The 24608-nt window shown below is 42.7% G+C and overlaps 1 protein-coding gene across 5 annotated transcripts in view; it reads left to right on the top strand.

Annotated features, from left to right (window-relative positions):
- Positions 1-24608, top strand: part of LOC141106305 (catenin delta-1-like) — a 403119-nt gene that overhangs the window by 146842 nt on the left and 231669 nt on the right. For all 5 annotated transcript variants that reach the window (XM_073596969.1, XM_073596970.1, XM_073596971.1 and 2 more), the window contains 3 exons: positions 8275-8470; positions 8969-9086; positions 20102-20249. In XM_073596969.1, the coding sequence (XP_073453070.1) occupies positions 8275-8470; positions 8969-9086; positions 20102-20249 (462 nt within the window). The remainder of the gene's footprint in view (positions 1-8274; positions 8471-8968; positions 9087-20101; positions 20250-24608) is intronic.

Below are 24608 nucleotides of genomic sequence, written 5' to 3' on the forward strand. Positions count from 1 at the left end.
TTACACCGCTCTTTTACAGATGCCCAAAAACAAACTATAATCGAGTTCTCCTTTAAAAACATCTATTTGGTAGGAAAATACAAGAATCTAACTAAGATTTTGACTAGGTGGTATTATACCCCTCAGTTATTGCACAAGTATTTCCTAACCACCACTGACAACTGCTGTAGATGCCAGACGGACAGGGTGACGCTCCTTATCTCTTGCTCCTGCCCTCTGCTTCAACCTTTCTAGATGACAGTTCGAACGGTCACTCAGAAATGTACGGATCATATGATTCCTGACGATCCAGCTTTCCTTCTACTCCACGCTACCACAATCCTGGCAAAAAGATACCAAAAATTGATAGTGCAGCATTTGTTGAATACCGCTAAATCCTGCATTCCCCTAATGTGGAAAAAAAGCACACCTCCGTCTATTGGGACGTGATTACGCAGAGTGGAGGAAATTAAATTAGAAGACTTAGTCCTTATGGCCCAAAATAAACAGGAAAAACATTCTTTTTTTTTTAAATAATCACAATTTTTATTTTCATTTATATGATTACACCAGTTATACAACATACTATACCCCTTCATTCAACCCAAAAAACAAATTACATTCCATCATTCCATAATTACCCCTCCTATCCCCGCATCAATAATTGACATATTATAAACTTACAGCCCAGAGAGAAAAAAAAAAAAAAAGTGGAATTTCCTCTTCTTCTTCCCTTTCCTTCTTCCCTTTCCTTCTCACCCTCTCTATTCCCTCTCCCTCCCCTCTCCCTCTTCCCCCTTTCTCCCTCCCCCCTATTATTCTCTCCTATCCCTTTCCTTAATCTGTGATCCATCCCCACTCCTCCATGTTGATTTACTCCAACTCCTTCCCCCGTATACGTGCGTACTTTAGATAAAAACTATTAAGTGAGTTTCCCCTTACACTAATTTCGTGTAATATATTACTGTTAATTCATTACTTATTAATTTGTGTATGTGATCTTTCACAAAAAAAAAATAGTGGGAAAGGGGAAGACACTTTCCTCTTCCCCTCTAAATTCGTAGTGCTTGTGAATTAAAGTATTAATTGCTCCTTTCTTGAATAGTGCAAAAAAAAAAAATAAATTATATCCTTCCCCTTCTCTCTTTTACTGTGGCCATTCAAACTTGCCTCCACAATAATCCTTGTACCCTGTGACTAGTGAGAAGGGGAAGACACTCTCCTCTTCCCCTCTTAACTTGTGTTGCTTAAAAAGGACCCCCCCCCCCCTGCTTGTGTTTCCCACCTACCCAGTGCTTAAGTAAGGGAAAGAGGAAGACCGCTACAGAAAAAAAAAAAAAAAACACCCCCCCTCCCCCCTTAAAGAAACATATATTATTTTACCCCCCGCCCGCTTTACACATAATTAGCATTAGAGAAGTCAAGTCAGTATCTAACTCTTTCTTTCCAGGGTCAGTCTTCTTATTATCTTTATTCTTAATGACTATACCATATCTTCCTCCTCTACTCATTAGTATTTCCCTCTTCTGTTATCTCCTTAGCGCATTGTTCCCATTTTGCCCAGGTCCTTTCAAATTTCCCTTTTTGATTCTTAACCACATGGATCCACCTCTCCGCTTCCCTTATTAAATTGACTTCATTTCTCCAATCCATAGCTGTCGGGCCCAGAGCTTGTCTCCAGTACTTCCGGATTAGCTTTTTCGCCGCATTTAATAAATGCGGGGTTATACTTTCTCTGTAAGTTTTGATGGGTCCGGGCTTACCATGAAATAGGTACTGTATAGGCCCGAACTCCAAGGGGTCCGCTGTTAATTTCTCAATCCATGGGGCCACTGATTCCCAGAACAGTTTAATTACTGGGCATGTCCACCAAAGATGGAGAAAGGTACCCCTCTGTCCACATCCTCTCCAGCACCTATCACTTGTTGTTGGGGAAATTTGTGCTAGTTTAGCTGGAGTCCTATACCACCTTGCTAGGAACTTATATGCCATTTCTTGCACCTTTGAGCTTATGGAAGTGTTAAACGTTAGCGAAATCGTTCTCTTAATTTGTTTATCTGTCCATTCTGCCATTCGTATCGTCCCGAATCTCGAGACCATTTCTGTCAGTGGTAATAGGACTCCATTTGGGGCAAACTTGCCACTCCTGGTGTCCCCATCTTGACCCCAGGCCCCAAGACATCCCATCTCCTCCCCTGTGGGGAACCAGGGGAATCCCTCCAGAGGGGTCAGAGGGGATGTCTAGGGAGCGTATCTACCCTTCCTGTTCATCCTATCCCACACTTCCAATGAATTCAGGGTCAGCAGTGAAGTCCATTGTGACAGCCCTCTCAGAGACCCTTGGATCCAAGGTGCTCCTGCTAGGTTTCTCCCCGCCATTGACATCTCTGCTTGTACCCATGGTTTCCCCTTTAGATCGTGACACCAATTCAGTATCCTAACTAGAGTTATGGCCTTATAATATGATGCTATATCTTGTAGTCCCAGGCCTCCCTCAGCCCTGTTCCTTCTTAGGATGTCGTATGCCAGTCTAGGTCTCCTATCGCTCCACACAAAGGCCACGAACAGCCTACGCACCTGCCTGAAGAGAGTCGCCGGTAACCTGATTGGCACTGTGCGCAGCACATAAATTATTCTGAGTAGTATACTCATTTTTATGGCACTGATTCTCCCAAACCAGGTCAGGTATTTACCCTTTCATTTTTTTAGCTCTTCTGTTATTTCTTTCAACAATGAGCCATAGTTAAGTTCATACAATAATTCGTGGTCTGCGCTAATCTGTACTCCCAGGTATGTCAGCGACCCCTTGTTCCATGCAAATGGATACATCCCTCTCAGTGACCCTTCCATCGCTGCTGGGGAGGATGACTGACTTCTCAAAATTAATCTTAAAATCTGACATCCTACCAAATTCATGTACCTCCACCACCAATGCAGCTATGGATGTCTGAGGGGCGGAAAGAAAAAAGAGAAGGTCATCCACATACGCTGCTACTTTATGTTCCATATGGCCTATGCACGTCCCTGCTATCTCCTTATTATTCCTGATTTTACGTAAAAATGGCTCCATTACTATCGCAAATATCAAGGGGGATAACGGACACCCTTGCCTGGTGCCATTTCGTATACTAAAACATTCAGATAGTGTCCCGTTGACCTTAATCCTCGCTCTTGGTTTCGCATACAGGGACATAATCCACCCCAACATTTTTCCCCCCAGGCCTTTCTTCCCCAGTACTTTCATAAAGCCCCAGTTCACTCTGTCAAACGCCTTTTCGGCATCTATTGACAGAGTGATCCTTGGGGCCCTATCCGGACTGAACCGCATCCAATGCAGAATATGGAGTGCACGAGTGGTGTTGTCCCTTGTCTCGCGTCCCTTTATGAACCCCGTTTGGTCTGGATGCACCAAATCTCCTATATGTTCTTGAAGTCTCGGAGCCAAAATTTTTGCCAATAATTTGGTGTCCAAGTTTAGCAAAGAGATAGGCCTGTAGTTAGAACATACATATATATGCCAATAATGCTTCTGGGGGAAGTGGACTAGAGGCACTAATTGAATTAAAATAACTACAGAGTGGTTTTACCAGTACTGGAAGAAGCTTTTTGTAGTATGAATTTGTCAGCCCATCCGGCCCTGGACTTTTCCCCAGGGGCAGGGTTGCTATCACTTTGCTCAACTCATCTACTGTGATTGGACGTTCAATATCCTCTATAATTGCTGTAGGTAGTGTGGGCATAGCGGCGTCTTCGATATATTCACCTATCTCCTTCCTCCTTTGTCCCTCACTTTCTCCTGTTCCCGATGGTTCTGTTTTAGAAGTATTCTACAATGCCTCATAGAATTTACCAAACTCTTTCGCTATGGCTTTCGTATCTATTATTTTCCTGCCTTGAACTAATAGGCTGTGCACATGTCTGGAGTCTTGTTGTTTTTTTGAGTTGTTTTGCCAGTAACCGTCCGCACTCATTTCCTTGTTCATATGCTCTATTTGCGAAAAACCTGGTTTTGTTTTTTACTCTATGCTCTAGGCATTGTGAGAGCTCTGCTCGTAAGCTCTCCAAACATCTGCCATCCGCAGGGTCGTGATTTTTCTTATGTTTCATCTCTAAAACACTAATCTTCTCTAGTAATTCATCTATTTCTCTTTTACCTTCCTTTATATGCGATCCATAAGCGATCAGGTCCCCTCTGATAACTGCCTTGTGGGCTTCCCACACCACTTGATCTGACACTTCTTCTGTTTTATTTTTTTCAAAGTATTCTTTTATCTTAATACTTAATTTCTCCACTATGTCCTCCTTATCCAACAATGATTCGTTCAGACACCATATTCGTTCCGCACGATCCATTTGAGTTGGGCGGAGGGTCAGGGTTATTGGGGCGTGGTCAGACATAGTTATAGGTTCAATTGTACTTGCGCTGACATTCCCCAGATAAAATTGATCCACCAGAAAAAGGTCTAACCGTGAGTACATATCGTGTGTTTTAGAATAGTAACTAAAATTCCTAGTCCCTGCATGCAGTGCTTGCCAGCTTTCCACAAGATGCTGTGTGCGTAGAATTTGTTTAACCCGCTTTATGGCTCTGAAGGATAAGGCGGTTCTACCCGCCTATACTGTGCCTATACTCGGGTCCAGCACTATATTAAAGTCCCCTCCCACCACTAAACGTCCTTCCTTAAATTCTTCCAGTTTTCTGAACGTTTTAACCAAGAAATTAACAGACTCTTCGTTGGGCGCATATATTGAAGCAAAGGTATATCGTTTCCCATGCAGTACACCTTTCACAAACAAAAACCGACCTTCTGGGTCACTTTGCAGGGCCTCCATTAACCAAGGGCATGACTTCTTGAACGCATTTGTGACCTCTCTTGCGCTTGCAATTGGCGACACTGCATGATACCATTGTTTCATTATATTCTGGGGTAGGCCGGGGATTGAGCTACCCCTGAGATGGGTCTTCTGTAGGAAAACAACATCAGCCCCTAAATGTTGCAGCTCCACCCAGAGACGCCCTCTCTTATTTGGTGAGCTCAGACCCCTCACGTTACATGACAAAATTTTCAAAATTTTCAATATGGCTGTCATTTATTTTATCCTTAGGAACCCCCGTTCCCCTTGTCCCTGTTCTGTCTTCTCCTCTGCTATTCCCACCCCCCCTATTAACACCACAATTCCCAACATTAAACACAGACCCATACATGAAAAAACAAATGAAAAAAAACTGTTCCACATATGTGTCATAAACATAGACCTTACATACTCCTCTTACATACTCAAAACCTCTTTTTAGGGGTATATCTAAAAATCGGAGAGGGAGCCTGTGCACATAGACACCTCCTGCACGCAAGCTACCTCCCTTCCCTGCCTCCCGCAGGATGCCTCTCCCCTTCAGTTGGGGCTGACCTATTGACCTAAAGAAGGTCCCCGTTTCCCACCACATCCCCTCATCTGTTCCCCCCTTTTCCCAGGCATTAATCTATGGATCCCTTCCCAGGTGGGAAAAAAAAAGGAAAAAAGTCCTTTATCAATTATTTAAGTCTTTTTTTGGGCTGCACCCCTATTAACCCTTGCCGGTACTTCTTGCCACTTATCAGCTTGCTGCAGGGGGGGCCCTAAAAAATGTATTCTCCAGTCTATAAAATCCACCAAAGGAAGGTCCAGTTTCTCCACAAATGATTTTAAGTCATCCTTTGTTCGTAGTGTTGCTGTTTTCCTGTTCCTGGTAGCTGTCAAGCTAAATGGGAACCCCCACCGATATTTAATTTCTGCCTCACGTAGGACTTCTAACAGTGGATGGACTGACCCTCGCTTGAAAAGAGTCCTTCTTGATATGTCTGGGTATAGCGCTATATTTGAACCTTCGAATGTAATCGTGGGGTTATTGCGAGCCGTCTTCATTATATTCTCTATCACTGCAGATTACATCTCTGGGTGCATCAGCTTTTGTACTATGGAGTGGGACCCGGTGTATCCGATCTATTTCAATGATGTTTGGGGCTTGATCCCCCATAATCTGCCTGAAAAATTTTGTGCTGTTGGGACTAATTCTGACGTCGTAATTGACTCCTGCAGTCCTTTTATACGAATGTTTTGTCGTCTGTCCCTATTTTCGTATTCGTCCAGCTGGTCCCTATAAGAATTTAACACCTCTTCATACTTTTTAATGGACTCTTGAACATCTGCCACTACATGTACAGTGGTTTCTTGCTCTTTTTCCATTTCCTCTACTCTGTATCCCAGGTCCCTGATGTCCTCCTTTAGACTTTCCACTGCCTGTAGGCATGACTGTTCAACTGCATTGATTAGTTGCTGAATGCCATTTTTGGTGGGAAGGGCCTTCAACAATTCCCAGATATCCCTCTCTGGGTCTGCACTCTGTCCGTTCCGCCCCTGTGACCTCCCATCACCGTCCTTGGGGCTCACCTGTTCATACAGCACGGCCTGTCTATGTGTAGACATACATATTCCCGTGTCCCCTCCTGTTACTGTTGGGTGACCCTGTCTGGGACTTTGATCTATATTGGGGACTGTTTCCTCCCCTCCCCTTCCCAGCATAATCTCTGTATTCTGTGTCGCTTCTAATGTCCACCTATTAGTCCCCAAATGGGTCATTATACCCGGGTTCTGAGCTGGTAGGCTTTGCATGTCACTGTCCAGTGATAGGTGTCCCATACCAGGGTTAAATTGTCCCTTTTCCTTAGCCCCAACTTCTTTCCCTCTCCTCCTGGGGCTCCCACCTCCACCGGGGGGGCTTTGCTCAGGGGTCTTCCTCCCCCTACTTGCTGTAGGTGATCTCTTACCTTGCACTGGGACACTTTCCCCTGTCATCTGGGTATTCACCTTCTTTATCCTGGGCTCCCGCTCTGCTTTGTCTGTACCACCAGTGGTGTTCACTCCGCTCCGCTTCCTTGTGTCAAGTTTTCCTGCTTGTCTCCCCTCTCCTTGCTCAGGGGCACGGGGGGACAGGTAAGCTCTGATGCCGTCCATTGAGCTCCTACCCCTTCCCGCTGTTGGCTGCGAAGTGGGTTGTCGTCATCTGACACGCCGCTGTTGTTATGCCTGTAGCGTCTGCCCGAATAGGAGGTGGAACAGCCGATCACCTCTCATCCACGATTCAGCTGTCCACTTGTCAGGAGCCTGACGCTCTGCACGTGTTTGCTTTGGTGCAGAGCAGGGCCGGAACAGAGCAGTCTCACACACGCACTGCTCCTCAGCTGACGACCGGATGATTGCCTGTGTGATTAGCCCGGGAACGTGGGGGGGAGGAGCACTCACATGATGATCACGCACTACTTGGGAAAAACATTCTAAGGCATGGAGGCTATGGAATATGTTTATTCTATCCGATGAAGGTACATCCCTGCTCGGGGCATGAGGAGCGAATGGATAGAGGCCCGATTAGCTATTTGAAGTGGCGACATGCTCACCGCCTCTGGGTTGGCACCCCCCCCCCCCCCTTTACTTTCGCTTCCCCCAACTACTCCCATGTCTTATCTTTCATTTATTTGGCTACTGTTTCTTTCTTCTTTTTATTCTCTCTGGATCCATTGTGTTCCTCCCTTTTTTATCTTTTCTGTATTTTTCCGATTTAACACTGTTGGGGCAGTTCAACTGGGTTTCTAAATGTGGGGATATTATGACATTTCTCATTCAATCATTCATGATGCCAGTGTTGTGTGTCAAACAGTGTCATTGACAGGGCTATCGCAGGTCTCATTGCTATTACAGATATTTGTTTTTAGGGCCTACCATTAAAATTATAGACTGATCATTTCTTTCAGTGGGCAAACGTACAAAATCAGCAGGGGATCAAACACTTTTTTTTTTTTTTTTTTTTCCCCTTGCTGTATACTATTAAGCAGGGCATTGATTATCAGTGCAGTCCCACCAGTGCTACCATTTAGTGCCACCTAGCAGTGCATTCTCTCAGTGCTCATAAGTGAAGGAGACATATTACCTGTTTGCAAAATTTTATAACAAACTATGAAAAACTTTTTTTTTTTTTTCCTTTTTATTTAGCAAAGAATAAAAAAAATTGGTGAATTAATACCACCAAACGAAAGCTCTGTTTCAAAAAAATAAAAATTTCATATGGGTACAGTGTTGCATTACTGCACAATTGTCATTCAAAGCTTGACTGCGCTGAAAGCTGAAAATTGGCTTGGGCAGGAAGGGGTTAAAAGTGCCCAGTAGGCAAGTGGTTTTAAGGAAAATTAATATATGAAGGCATATGCAATGCTTTATATGTGTATCTGTTAATTTTAATCTTTTTTGGTAAATGTTCACTAGGCACTCTTTGGAATTTGTCTTCTCTTGACTCTATCAAAATGGAGCTAGTGGACCAAGCCCTATACACTTTGACTCAGGAAATCCTGGTCCCCTATTCAGGATGGAAAAAAGAGGGAGGATCAGTAAATATGGAGGATGGGAAATCCCAACATATTGAATGGGAACCGTCTCTAATTAATACAACAGGGTGTTTGAGGTAAGCATGCAGAGAATTTGTGCCGTAAAAAATTTAAATGAATGTCGAAAATTGGAAAAAAAAGCAGCCTGTAAAAGAAGATGCTATATATATAGTATTAGACGTTTCAGTTGTCTGTGTGAAAAAACTCTGCTACGTTGCTGATACATGGCCACTGCATGTCTCCCAACACTTTCCGATGTGACAGATATCTACTCCTGGTGCCATGTACTGTATGAGCCTGTGGGAGAGATCAGTCTTTGGTAGGAAGAATGGGTATTTTACACGCCCAGAAGTTTGCAGCATTTGTCAGCAACGTTGCAGATTTTTAATTCACAGGCCACCAGATAGGCAAGTATATACGATCTCTTTTTAGAGATTGCCTTTATTTTAACTTCAACTCTGTAGTGACAGCTTAACTTTGAAAGTGAAGTTTACTTAAATATTTCCTATACAGCATTACCTTTACGAAGTAAAATTTTAACAAAAAACATAAACCTAAATACCTTTTCTTTCTAGGAATATCTCATCTGAACGCTCTGAAGCACGCAGAAAAATGCGAGAGTGTGAGGGGCTAGTGGATTCTGTAGTCCACGTATTGCGGTCAGAGGTTGGTCATGGACATGTTAACAGCAAGGTACAAATACATGCGCCTCTCAATTGAAATTGTATTTCAGTTGTATCTGAATACTGTAAAAAAACTAGACAATTTTTGCTTTGTAATATTTATCACTGTATTTCTTACTACAGAGGGGGACATATTTAATGTTGAATTCAGTAGTAAAGCCTCGTACACATGGGCTGAATGTCAGGGGCATCAGCCGGTTCAATAGAAACTGGCTGACATTCGGCACGTGTTTATGGCAGCCGGTCCAACAGAAGCTGGCTGTTTGGTCGGCTTCTGCCAAAGGGCCATGACCAAAAAAGTCATGCCGATCGGCACACTTAACTGCGTGTTTGTCAAAGCAAAGCAGGGGAGATCGCTGTACATCAGTTTGTTAGCACAACAGCTCTGACCTGAGCTGTCAGTTTTTTTTTTTCTCACTCACCCCCGGCAGGTAGTAGTAGTATGTGCGAGGCTTTGGTCAAGTGTTTGTCATCAGGACCTCTCTCAAGATTTCTGTTTTTCTTTCTTTCTTTCCAGATCTGTCTCCTTTTTGAGAGATCTCTCCCCCTCCCCCCTCTCTCTCCCCCCTCTCTCCCCCCCCTCTCCCCCCCCCTCTCTCCCCCCCTCTCTCTCCCCCCTCTCCCCCCCTCTCTCTCCCCCTCCTCCCCCTCTCTCCCCCTCTCCCCCTCTCTCCCCCCCCTCTCTCTCCCGCTCCCCCCTCTCTCTCTCCTCTCTCTCTCTCCCTCTCTCTCCCCCCCTCTCTCCCTCCCTCTCTCCCCTCTTCCCCCCCGCTCTCTCTCTCCCCCCCGCTCTCTCTCTCCCCCCCGCTCTCTCTCTCCCCCCCGCTCTCTCTCTCCCCCCCGCTCTCTCTCTCTCTCCCCCCCGCTCTCTCTCTCTCTCCCCCCCGCTCTCTCTCTCTCTCCCCCCCGCTCTCTCTCTCTCTCCCCCCGCTCTCTCTCCCCCCCGCTCTCTCTCTCTCTCCCCCCCGCTCTCTCTCTCTCTCCCCCCCCGCTCTCTCTCTCTCCCCCCCCGCTCTCTCTCTCTCCCCCCTCTCTCTCTCCCCCCTCTCTCTCTCTCTCCCCCCCTCTCTCTCTCTCTCGGGGTGATGTAAAGGAGGATAGGTGGGGAGTCAGGGTAACTGATATTTTAAATGCGCAATTTCTCACGTTTCTCTCAGCCTGTGACTTGCTGAAACACGTTGTACAGCTATTTTCACTGTTGCCTCCGTATATCCCTTTTAGAATGAGGAGTTTCCCCTTTTTATAGAAGTGAAGTGTGAAGCGGTGGAAAGTCTCCAGCATTTAGTGTCCCCCCACTGTTGAGTACATAAAGAATATAGCCAAAATTCTAAGCCAAAGTATGTGTAGCTGTTAATTCATCAAGAGTGCAAGTGTTTAATGTAAAGAAAAAAATCTTGAGTTTTGTGTTCTTCCTTTGGAACACGACTATTTTTGACTTCCGTGCTACCTCTACTATTACAGAAAATATATATGTTGAAAAGTGTATAATTTAATAATATGTACCCCTGTTGTGTTCTAATTAAACTATACAAATGTGCAAAGGACACCGGTCACCTATAAATGCGTTCCTGCATTGTGACAATGTAGACAATCTAGAAGGCGCTCCCTTATAGTGCAAAATACAAAATCCAAATATAATATATACAAAAAAGATTAAATGTGATAAACTAATAAATTAGTCCATGAACAATTCCACGATCAGTGCTTGTAGTCCCCAACATAATATTTGTATAAACAGGCAATATCTTCGTCCACACCAGCATACAAATCGATCCCACCACCTATCCTCACCTCCAATCATGGAACAATAACTTTAATTATTAAGTCTAGATGTGTGTTCCCCCTTGGGGTATGAATATGCTCCAGGACTTCCTCACATATGGATCTTTTCCCTTTTTAAAGTGGTTGTTAACTTTAATCGTGTACTTGTACCTATATTTCCTGGCGTATATTCCATGAGACCTCCGGTCTCTGCTTTGTCTACTGCCGTTATGCTCAGACATGGGATGGACTCTCATAGTGTAGTAAAATGCACTTAATAAAACACTTCAAACCAATAATGTATCCAACACTATGGTATTTCTCTACCAAATGTATATGTGAGCAGCACCCTTTGCACATTTGTATAGTTTGACTCATCGTTAAGAACACCCAAGTATGGAAAACCATGGACCCCAACTACTGTACCAAACGTGCCCAGGCCTGGCTTGTTTCCTGTTCTTTTGAGCTGCTGGAGTACATAGATGGCTGTGCTGCTACACATTCTGGGAACTGCCTGGTTTGATTTTAAAAATATGAACCTGCCTGGAAGAGGATAATTCATGGAGAAAACGAGAAGGTCTGTGCATTAGGAGTTCCCTCATTCCCTTGGCAGAGACTAGTTCTGTGCCAGACACCTATCACAGGCTGGTGTGTGAACCTCACAGATGGACTGTTGGCAATAGGAGTTGAAGGATTACATATATATATATGAGACAGGGCTAGCATATAAACCGTATAAACGTGAAATTTAACAAATCAAAAGCAACACTAAATGGCCAATAATTAAAGTCCATCTAGATGTGAGTGAAAAAGTCCAAAACCCAGATCACAATCTTCATAGTGATATTGGAAACAAATAAATAAATGGTTCCTCCACCGCACCGCTGTGATGACACCAATAAAATTGTGCGCTTACCACAAGGCAAGCCCAAAAAAGCTTGCAACCTTAACCTGGTCGGGGCCTTTATCCAGAGGGAATAATTGGAAAGCAATGATCCACCAAGCCACACAGAGGGATAGAACACTTCATATGTACCTCCAAGGCACCGGGATAGTTAACGCTCAGGGGTTCCCCAAGAGAAAAGAGGGAATCGACATAGCGTAATCCTGATAATTATTCGTTTATTAAAATTGTAGAAAACACACTTACATTGCAGTAGACATAAGACAGCATAAAAAAGTCAGCTGGCCGGCTTAGGCGATCACCCGTCCTGCAGACGGAACACACGAAACGTCAGCACGTCGACTCCTCCCGACGCGCGTTTCGTCATACAATGACGTCGTCTGGGGCACGGGCGACGCACTGACGTGTCGCGTATAAATAGTAACAACTAAACCAAGCCTCGATGTGAGTCCGGACTAGGAAGTCATCCGGCGTTCCACCTAAGAACATGGCAAAAAGTCCCGATCCGCCATATTGGACACTGGAAGAGTGGGTCGTACAGCGGGTCAGACAAATAATAAAAAACAAACAACCCAAAAATGTTGAAGGTATAGTCCCCCATGTGAGTTATTTAGCAACCACATGCCACCAATCAAATTGGGCTTTTCCAGCACCAGAAAACCAATAGGGCTACTCGGGATTGCTAATGTGGATATTTAGAAATTATAAATAAAAATATATGTAAAAAATGTAAAATTTAAAAAAATATAAAACATTAAGGAGGACAAGAAAACATAATATAAAATATAGGTACTGTTAAAAATGGTATAAACCGGGGTGCTTGCCAAATAAAAGGCAAAACAACTCCCTAAGCACACCATTGAATGGTGGTATGGAAATCCTAATTAAATCTCATGTGGGTCCATAAAGATAAGTAACATTAACCAGATGAGTGGACCCTAATCTCAACCCCCCCTACAGGGAAAAAATATATAGTATTGATAATCCTTGAGAACAACTGTCACCCCATTGATGCAGTACTAAAGACAAAAGGTGATTTCCTATGGCCCACATCGAGTCTGGTTTGAAACATACAAATGGGTCATAAAATAAAACCTATAAAAAATATATATCAAACATTCCAATAGATCAATTATCAAACAGAGGTATAAATTTCTTCTTAATGAGGAATAAAAGGGGAAATTGAAACGGATACCATAACATATTGAAAATCAACCACCCAGTGGATGTGGATATAAGCTCCTCCCACTACCCCAGACAAAAAATGCCCTCAGGAATTATCTATGAAGGCATTTGTGTCGATATCCACATTAAGTCCATACGGGGTATAGCATTTAATTTTGTGGATCCATAGCTTCTCAAGTCTGGAGATACTCCTGACGAGAGAGCTACCCCTCCAATGTGGTCGATATTTATCAATCCCCAAGAAAATAGTGTTAGAGGGATCCTTGTTGTGTGTAGTTAAATAGTGTTTGGAAACAATGTTTTGGGAATCCATTTTTAATATTAGTAATATGCTCATTTAATCTGACGGAGAGGGGTCGCCTAGTCCTGCCCAGATACTGCAACCCGCAAGGGCACTGAAGCAGATAGACGACCCCCCATGTCGAGCATGTAATAAATGGCTCAATATCATGTTCCATTTGTGTGCTATGAGCAGTAAACCTGTGGGTACGTCTTTGTGTGCCTATATTAATAGAGCACACTCGACATCTACCACATTTATAATATCCTGTCAGATTACCAAAAAAGGAGGGTTTTTTAACAGGGGGATCCAAGACATTAGGGGCCAATCTGTTTTTAAGACATGATGCTCCTCTAAATACCACCTGTGGCTTGGCTGGTAAGATGGATTTAAGGATAGGATCATTTTCCAAAATGTGCCAATGTTTACGTATCAAGTTTTTTTATACTACTATGCTGTACAGAATAGGTAGTAATGAAAGGGATACGAGAAGAATCCCACTCACGAGATGGTCTAGCACCCAAAAGTTCACTTCTATCCAAATTGTTGACTGCTTCCAAAGCGGATTTCAAAGATTCTAAGGAATAGCCCTTCTCTAAGAATCTTTCAATCAGTACGTCTGCCTGTTCCAAAAATTTTGTACCATCCGAGCAGTTTCGCTTGAGACGCGTAAACTGGCTCTTAGGCACAGACTGGAGCCATGATTTATGGTGGCAACTATCAATAGATATATATGAGTTGCGGTCCGTGCTTTTGAAGAACGTAGAAGTAGTGAACTGGTTGTGACAGATAGTTATATTTAAATCTAAGAAGTTAATATCAGATTGCCTAGCCTCAAAATTCAAAAAAATCCCCTAGTCCGGACTCACATCGAGGCTTGGTTTAGTTGTTACTATTTATACGCGACACGTCAGTGCGTCGCCCGTGCCCCAGACGACGTCATTGTATGACGAAACGTGAGGGAGGAGCTGATGTGCTGACCCCAGACACAAGCTCGGACCTCGGACGGAAGTCGCACCCTCATATGTAAATGGTGTTTAAATCACACATGTGAGGTATCGCCGCGATTGTCAGAGCGAGAGCAATAATTCTAGCACGAGACCCCCTCTAACTCTAACCTGGTAACTGTAACAAAAAAGTTTAAAGCATCACCTATGGAGATTTTTAGGTACCGTAGTTTGTCGCCATTCCACGAGTGCGTGCAATTATAAAGCGTGACATGTTTGGTATCTATTTACTCGGCGTAACAACATCTTTCACATTTTACAAAAAAATTGGGGTAACTTTACTGTTTGGTTTTTAAAATTCACGAAAGTGTCCCTTTTCCCAAAAAGTTACTTTTAAAACACCGCTGCACAAATACCGTGTGACATAAAGTATTGCAACAATCGCCATTTTATTCAATAGATTCTCTGCTAAAAAAATATATAATGCTTGGGGGCTCTAAGTAATTTTCTAGCAAAAAATACAGATTTTAACTTGTAAACACAAAATTTAAAAAATGGGCTTAGTCATGAAAGGGTTAAAGGACTTGTCCCAAGCCATGTCATTTTTACCATTTTGACACTTTTTTTTGTGAACTGGTAGGGGTACGTTTGTACCCTGTTACCATTTCACACGGGGGGTGGCCAGGATCTGGGGGTCCCCTTGTTAAATAGATTTTTTGGGGGATCCCCACGCCATTTTTTAAAAACTTTGGCGCGGGGTTCCCCTTAAAATCCATACCAGACCTGAAAGGCCTTTTATAAAATTTCGGCTATTCGGCGAACACATGTTCAACGCGAACATCGGGCTCATCCCTACTTACATGTCCCAATCCATAAGGAAAATCGTAAAAATTTTGAGGCTTGGCAATCAAGTGGGGGAAGAACATCCGCCACCTCCAGTTCAGGGCTCTGCCTCTCAGCCTATCAATGTCCCCCAGGATTTTTAAGAGTCCTGTTGGAGGCGCTAGCCCAACTGGGATTGAAGGGAATCTCGGTTATCCCATACTTAAACAACTTTTTTTTTTTTCGGCTCCAGTATGCCCCAACTAAAGAGGCATCTGTAGGTGGCCAATCCTTTCCTGAAAGACCTGGTAAACCAGAGAGAAATCAAACCTGACCCCGGCGCAGGATCTGCGCTACCTAGGATACAGTGTCAATTCAGTAGCACATAAAATTTACCTCACGGAGGAGAAGGTAAAAGAAGTAATCAGCTGCCTGGTTTCAAAGCAATCTAACAGTCTATCTGAACACCCTTGTTGGGTCTAGATCTCTTGGCAACAATCCCAGCAGTTCCGTGGGCCCATTTCAGATGTCTCCAGGCTGACATCTTGAGGAATTGGGACGGTAATCGACAATCTTTGGATCAAACCTTCTGTTTATATCCAAAAGCCAAGAGAGATACCAAAATCTCTCCAGCGGTCTTCTCTGGTCCTTCCTAGTGTACGTTCGTATCACCACAGATGCCAGTGCATGAGGATGGGGGGCCCACTTGGGCACCAAAGTGGCTCAAGGGTCCTGGTCCAGAACGGAAGTCCCAAAGATCAGCCAATTGGAGAGAGTTGGAATCTCTGAGAGCGTTTGCCAAGGAGATAAGGGATCACCACGTTCAGGTTCTTTTGGACAATGAACAAACCGGGAGGTACAAGCTGTCCATCCCTGATACGATTGACAAGTATGATTCTTTCTTGGGCCAAGGTTAACCTGGGCTCAATCTCTGCAGTTCACCTCAAAGGGGAGGACAATCATCTAGCAGACTATCTCAGTCACCATCAGGTTCATGAACGTCTCCTGGCGGCTTCCTTTGTGCGAGGTCCTCCTGTGTCAAGGACAGATTTATCTATCCTGTTTTGATGGCTTGGCTATTGAAAGCCAGGTGCTGAGGGACAGAGGATTGCTGGCGTCTGTGATCCCCACAATGTTCAAGGCGTGTACATACTTCCTGGAGGATTTATTATTGCACCTGGAAGGCTTACATTTCTTGGTGCGAGGCTGTGGGTTGGCATCTGCGATCCTTTTCTGTAGCTTGGATCCTGGCTTTTCTACAACATGGTGTTGATCAGAAACTGGCCTTGAGTACTATGAAGGGTCAAATATCTGTTCTTGCCATTTTTTTTTCTGCACCCTTTGGCTACTCATTCGTTGGTTAGTACCTTTATTCAAGGGGTTCGGCATGTTGTTCCCCCTGTGTGCTCGTCACTGTCACCGTGGGACCTGAACCTGGTTTTCTTGGTCCTTCAGAAGCCACCGTTTGAGAACATTAGGGAGCTCCTGTTGCTTAAGCTGTGCTAGAATTTATAGTTGCCATTATTTCCGTTGGTCGAGTGTCCAAGCTGGCGGCCTTGTCATGTAAGTCTCCCTGTATCGTTCTCCACAGGGTTAAGGCGGTTCTAAGTCCACATCCCTCCTTTCATCTGAATGAGGACATTGTTCTTCCTTCTTTGTGTCCATGGCTTCCTTCCTTGTGTCCATCTCATCGTAAGCAGGTCCCACTTCATTTGGTGGCTGTGGTTTGGGTGATCCGTGTGTACCTGTCTGCAACAGCCCCCTTTCAGGGGTTGGAGTCGCTTTTTGTGATTGTGGACCCGCCGCGAAAGGGTCTGTTGGCCTCATTGGCTACTATCAGATAAATGGTTTTCCAGGCTTATGCCATTAGAGTCAGGTACTTCCCTTTCCCATCACGCCACACTGCCAGGGCGATTAGTGATTCCTGGTCTTTTCGAAACCAATCGTTCTTTTCTCAAGTTTGTAAGGCGGCTACCTGGTCGTCTGTGCACACATTTCCAAAGTTTTATAAAGTTAATGTTCTGGCATCTTCAGATGCCGGTTTCAGGCGTAGTCTTGCAGGCGGCTGTCTGAGGTTTCTTTTTCCCCTTATTGGAGGTTCTTCTGGGTGGAGTTTGTTTTTGTTCTGTTTTCCCACCCCTCATTAGGACATACCTACGGTCAAGCATGTGAAGAGCTGTGTCCGTCAATGAACAGAAGAGAAAAGGATTTTTTTTCTACTCACCGTAAAAGCCCTTTCTCTAAGTTAATTGACAGACACAGCACCCTCCCCTCCTTTTTTTGTACTGCTTTGTGTTGAACTGAGCTGCCTATGACAGGGGTGGGGGGTTACTACCAGTTTGGACTGCCCATAGGCAGTGTTGTGCTTGTTCGTTTTTTTTTTTTTTTTTTTTTTCCTGCATAGTCCTACTCCTGAAGGTGGCTCTATAACTCTACGGTCAAGAATGTGAAGAGCTGTGTCCGTCAATGAACTCAGAGAAGGGGCTTTTACGGTGAGTAGAAAAAAATCCAGTTTTGTGCAAAAAATGAAAAAAATTGCTCTTGAGCCAAACTGGTTAATGCAGGGAATGCATTAAGAAAAAAAAAAAAACGTTTTGGCTTTAGAACCACATTAGCGATGTGTACTATAAATTGCCACCTTGTTTGTGCTGCATTTGTGCGACTCTTTCATTGTACACAGTGGAATGGAATTTACAAATGTGATTTTTAAAGGTAATTGATTACTCTAGAGCAGGGGTAGGCAAACTTCTGAGCACAGTGTGCCGAAAAATGTTTTCAAAGAAATTGAATGTGCCGCTTTTTATTACAAAAAAATGTCAACTTCACAACCCAGATCGGCCCCAATTCACCTGCTCATCTGCCCCACCACTGTAACCCCCTGCTCATCTGCCCCACCACTGTAACCCCCTGCTCATCTGCCCCACCACTGTAACCCCCTGCTCATCTGCCCCACCACTGTAACCCCCTGCTCATCTGCCCCACCCTGCACATCTGCTCCACTGCCGTATCCCCATGCTCTTCTGTCTCACTACTGATTTACCTTCTCATCTGTCTCACCTCTGTTCCCCCTGCTCATCTGTCTCACCTCTGTTCCCCCTGCTCATCTGTCTCACCTCTGTTCCCCCTGCTCATCTGTCTCACCTCTGTTCCCCCTGCTCATCTGTCTCACCTCTGTTCCCCCTGCTCATCTGTCTCACCTCTGTTCCCCCTGCTCATCTGTCTCACCTCTGTTCCCCCTGCTCATCTGTCTCACCTCTGTTCCCCCTGCTCATCTGTCTCACCTCTGTTCCCCCTGCTCATCTGTCTCACCTCTGTTCCCCCTGCTCATCTGTCTCACCTCTGTTCCCCCTGCTCATCTGTCTCACCTCTGTTCCCCCTGCTCATCTGTCTCACCTCTGTTCCCCCTGCTCATCTGTCTCACCTCTGTTCCCCCTGCTCATCTGTCTCACCTCTGTTCCCCCTGCTCATCTGTCTCACCTCTGTTCCCCCTGCTCATCTGTCTCACCTCTGTTCCCCCTGCTCATCTGTCTCACCTCTGTTCCCCCTGCTCATCTGTCTCACCTCTGTTCCCCCTGCTCATCTGTCTCACCTCTGTTCCCCCTGCTCATCTGTCTCACCAAAAAAACCTCCTTTCACATCTGCCTCACTGCTCATCTGCCCCACCCTGCACATCTGCTCCACTGCCGTATCCCCATGCTCTTCTGTCTCACTACTGATTTACCTTCTCATCTGTCTCACCTCTGTTCCCCCTGCTCATCTGTCTCACCTCTGTTCCCCCTGCTCATCTGTCTCACCTCTGTTCCCCCTGCTCATCTGTCTCACCAAAAAAACCTCCTTTCACATCTGCCTCACTGCTCTCTCCCCCCCTGCTCATCTGTCCCACCAAAAAAACCTCCTTTCACATCTGCCTCACCTCTGTACCCTCCTGCTCATCTGCTCCACCGCTGTACCCTCTTCTCATCTATGATATACAGAGTGGTGAAAGGAAGCAGAGATGAGACACATCTACCTGTCCTGGCACACTTATCCTGCTGATCCACCTCTCGCATTCAGCCCATGTGCATGTATGGGATGTACATAGAACCATCTGGAATGGATGTGCAATGATGAGCTCAGGTCAGGGGCATTTTCTGAAAGCAGTGGGCCTGTGTGCAGGTTAATAAGTTGGGCCCCTGCAGCTGAGGAAAAGTGTGGCACGAAGCGTCGCAGCAAAAGTTGGGTGTGATTTTCATTGCGCTGAATACTGGCTGTGGCTTAAAGGGACACAGAGTGCAGGGGTTCAGTAGTAACTGACGCAAAGGTTCAGGAATAATTTCAACTAAATTCCTAGAAGCTCAACAGTAATTCCACAATTCTTAACCTTTTTTTTTTTTTTTTATATATACATACTGTCACCAGTCAGTGTCCCTGGTCACTGCCACACCAGGTATGATAGGTTTCAGATATATGTACCATAGTTTGTGGACTCTCTAACTTTCCTAAATACTAAATAGACACCGATTTGGGTCATTTTCACCAAAGAAATATAGCAGAATAAAGCTTGGCCTAAATCTACAAAGAAAGATTATATATTTGCAAAATTTTATAACAGAAACAAAGAAAAAAAGTTTTTTTTTTTTCAATATTTTTGGTCTTTTTTTTTCATTTATTTAGGAAAAAAATTAAAAAACCCCAGTGGTGATTAAATACCACCAAAATAAAGCTCTATTTGTGTGAAAAAAATAACAATTTCACATGGGTGCAGTGTAGCATGACTGCACAATTGTAATTTAAAGTGCGACAGCCCTAAAAGATGAAAATTGGGAAGGAAGGGGGTAAAAGTGCCTGGTATTGAAGTGCTTAAATTCAGCAAAGGTAAATGATCAAAACTGGAGTAGCCAGAATCTCGAACAGCTGTGCATGACAGCCAGTCAGCTACTATTTTTTCACTTCAAGGTAAATGGAACAAGTGGAAGATGGAAGCTTATTATTTGTTATGCACAGCTCCCCCAGATTATATTTGTTCCATCTTTAATAAATTCCCCTCATTCTATTTAAGGCTATAAGAATAAAAAATTGTTCAAGATGGCGTAGGCAAGGCATCGTGAGAAATGTTTGTCATGTATTTTCTTTCTTTGACTTTTTAGCTTGCGGAAAATGCTGTGTGCCTGCTTAGGAATCTCTCCTACCACATTCATCGTGAGATCCCACAGGCTGAAAAATATCAAGAAACCCCACAAACCACTAATACAGAACCACAGAATCCTAGTTGCTTTGGTGTGCGACGTGGCAAAGGTATTGTCTGGTTACTGATTATTTTATACTGTTTATAAAATGGGGAACGTGTGACATCTAAACATTCCTCTGCTATGCCATCTAACAGAATAAAGAAAGTGAAAGAAGGTAAAGTCATATTTTATACTAGTTTTTACCTATTTATTTCTAAAGGGATGTGACATGAGTGATGGAGCAATGAAAAAAAAGGATCATTAATGGTCATACTGTAGCCCCTAAGCACAGGCACTGTTAGATGGGATAAAAAAAGGAATAGAATAAACATTTTAAGCATAGAAATCTCTCTCAAATATTTGTTTTTGTGTCTTGTTTCTTGTGTGTTTTTTTTTTTTTTTCTCTTGGTATGTTCAAATATTTTACATTCTTCTGTATGACTTTTGAGAACCTGGCAGATTCCAATGGTGTGTGACATTAAATTGAACCTGTAATTGTGTAGAAACAAGCAAACTGCCACAGCCACTGTGCAGCTGGAAAATTACCTTGTTGTGCCTTTTTCTACCTTTCCAATGCCACTCATTTTATGACCCCTTTTCCGTCCATACATGTACAACAAATAAAAATGCGCAACCAAGAGAAAGAAAAATCTTTGCATATATAAATGCAAACATGTGCTGTGATTAAGAACAATATTATTCATTATAGTCCATAAAGTGCTTTAGTCTGTGCAAACGACAAGGACGGATTTTTCAGGAGAACAAGCGATTTTTTTTTATGTTCATCAAAACAGCAAAGCAAACAGCGTCGCTTACCAGGTTTGGTGGATCAGCATCAGCTGGCTGGCTTGAGCCGCGGTTGTTTTGAATATACTGAATACCATTTGGATGTCAGTGCCTACGATTTTTTTTTTTTTAATAAATAAGTCGAGTACTTCACCATGAAGCCTCTTCTTTCCATTTTATAATATGTCCCATGGGTGGAGTCTATCTTCTGAAAGGCTCAGTGAGGAATATCGCAGCAGTGGAGAGCCGCTATAGGAAGAAGGATCCTGCTATCGGATGAGCCTGTGGATATACGGTCTTTGGCCGAGTGATCCCTCCTGTGTGTGCCTGTTTGATCACTATAATTTGAGATCTACCAAATCTGGTAAGTGGCGCTGTTTGCTTTGCTGTTTTGCACCGACTAAAGCACTTTATGGACTATAATGCACAATATTATTCTTAATCACAGCACATGTTTGCATTTATATATTCAGAGTTTTTTTTCTTTGTCTTGGTTGCGCATTTCTATTGTACATACTAGCTGAATATGCAGGTTTTTTAGATGCAGCGACAGTGTCTTTTCAAAATAAATATAAATATATATATATATATATATATATATATATATATATATATATATATATATATATATATATATATATATATATATATATATATATATATATTTCTTTGGGGTTTAGCCCAGATATTCTGCTATATATACTAACCTTTCCCGTACATGACAGAACTCATAGTAAGCCATAAAGTCAGACTGCAAATTTAGGTTATTATACTGTTCTATGATTTTACTTTTCATCTTTCACAATGCATTCTGCATAAGTGATATACAAATACATGTTGCCGTAGACTTTATTAAATCACGTGCACAAAAATCAAAATGCACAGGAAAAAGCACTGCAAAAACAGATCAAAAGCAGACTGCATAGGTGTGTACCAAGCCTTATGCTGGCCACACGGATCAATTTTCAGACGAGAATATTCAGGCGAAAAATTTTTGTACATTCGCTGAATGAAAGAATGTTGTTTGAAATTTTTCACTAGTTTTTAACATACTGTTTTTAAAATGAATGTAATTTCTGAACGAAAACCACATACACTGTCTGAAAATTCCTTTTGACCAAGAAGTTTTCTATTATTTCCAAATTTTCCCATCACTGTGTTTGAAAATGAACATCGATTAGAAAATCGGACGAACGTTCTTAAAATGACATTTTTTTTTTTTTAATGAAGACATTGTTTTTTTAAATAAAAAAATGTGATCTCAGTCTGATGATATATACCAGATTCACCCTTTAATAGTATATAGCCTCTAATGGTATATACAGTATATATCCTCTAATAGTATATACAGTATATCTCTCCTCTAATAGTATATACAGTATATCTCTCCTCTAATAGTATATGCAGTATATCTCTCCTCTAATAGTATATACAGTATATCTCTCCTCTAATAGTTTATACAGGATCTCTCTCATAATAGTATATACAGTATATCTCTTCTGTCTGTTATTCGATATTTTGCTTCCTAACCATATAGTTGGTTATTTATATTTACCACTGCATAGAGATATTTAAGAATAAATTGCCTTTTTTAAACTTTACATATTAACTAAATTATACACCTCACTTTTTTTTTTAAAGGTTATAAATCGATTAATCGAAACAATAAATAATAAACTAATTGATTATGAAAATAATTGTTAGTTGCAGCCCTAATACCATTTCTACCTAGAGCACTTAGGCTTGATGTACATTGCTGCTGGTAAACGGACGTTTAGGAGCAGTTGGGCATTTTTTTTCAGCTACTCCTGAACTCTCCTCTGTTATCTTATCAGTACATGTACACAGGGTCCTTTCTAGGCAATTGAGTTTAGAAACGCCTTTAACGGCTTGTAAATGCGGTAACTCGCATTTAGCCGTGTTTGGTTTACAGGCATTTTTTATTTTTGACTAAATGCAAAAAAACTCTTCTAAACGTAAACGTAGCTAAACGGATGTTTTTAAACATTGGTTTCTATCTGTCAAGTTAAATCGTCCCATGTACAGTAAGCCTTATATAAGGTACTTGGGTGCTTCCTCCTGCCCTTTCATTGCTAGGATGCATTGCAGGAATGTCTACTCTCCTTAACAGTAGGGAAATGTTTGTTGCAATTTGCATCCCTCTCTGGACCACAGACGTTCCAGACCTGTGGGATCAATTGGTGGTCTCAGAAGGTTACAAGATGGAGTTCTAACTAAACTCTTCCTAATTAACCGCTTTATTCTTTCAAATCAACCAAAAACTAACACCTCAGGACATGTTCACGGTACCAGAACTCAGTTATTCATCCTATTCTGGACTTAAAATCCCTCAACAAATTTCTTTACATGCAAAATGTTCTCTTCCTTTTACCTGTCCTACCTTCTGCCTCCCTGTTTCTCTGTAACATATTGTCTTTTGGGTGCACTTCTAACTGGTTTGCTTCAGAACTGTACCTTGCACCCTTGTGTTAGGATCTGTATTAACCCTGTCCTTTTCTTCTGGTTGTACACTAGAGGTTTCCAGATTAAGATTGTACAGTGGGGCTTTCAGCTTACTAATACAGTCTCCTTTTGCTGTCTGATCCTTACTTGAATACTCACTCTCAAGGTCTCTGCATCAACAGAGCACAACCAGGGGACTTCTCAGTTAATAATTTATTTTTTCAGCTAGTCACATTCGGTCTATTCGTATCTACGTTCCACCATTAGTTTTTTTTTTTTTTCTTCTTTTTTTTTTTTTTTGCAGCCTTTAGTGCATCTCTGGAAACCTTATTAGTGCATTATTTTTCCTTTCCTGTGTCTAAATGGATCTTCTGCGGCTTTTTATGTAGCCAGTGACGTTTGAGAATATGTCAGTATTGGTCCTCATGATGTTCTAACACTTTGCTTTTAATATCGTTTGTTCTTCACATCAACTTGATTGTGTGTATGTATACATATGTACATGTTTTATTCTATCATTTTATGTATTATGTTGTTACTATACAATGATTTTGAATGATGTGTCTAGTTTGTTTCGAGTGCAATTGATGTATCAGATTTTTTTTTTTTTGGCAGTGGATCTGGACCGAACTCTTTACATAAGGTTTGAGTGTATGTACCATGTACTCCAGCCGGTTTTTCTTTGTGATACCAGCTGAGTACTGTTTTTAATTGGTTAGTTCACCTGTAACTTAATGATGACACATTAGAGAAATATATAGGTGATTGTGGTGACTAGTTCCAATAGGTAATGACTAAGCGCTAACCTGTGCGGAACTAGTCTACCTCTTTGTTCCTTGCTCCATCTGTCAACCACTTGTCATATGAAGCTTCAATAAAAGGATTTTTGGAAGTGCAGCCGTCCGGAATGATTTCCTTATGACTTCTCAGTTAAGCTGTGGTTGACCCTTTTTTTTGACTATCCTTCAGGCAGCTTTCATGCCTCAGACATTCCCATTAATGGGAACTCCTTCCATTCCCCTTGAATAGTATAGCACAATTGTAAGTTGTTCCCTCAACCACTTCAGCCCCGGAAGGTTTCACCCCCTTAATGACCGGAGCACTTTTTACAGTTTGGCACTGTGTTGCTTTAACGGATAATTGCGCGGTCGTGCAATGCTCTATACAAACAAAATTT

Source organism: Aquarana catesbeiana, linkage group LG08, assembly GCF_042186555.1.
Source record: "Aquarana catesbeiana isolate 2022-GZ linkage group LG08, ASM4218655v1, whole genome shotgun sequence".
Classification (NCBI taxonomy): Eukaryota; Metazoa; Chordata; class Amphibia; order Anura; family Ranidae; genus Aquarana; species Aquarana catesbeiana.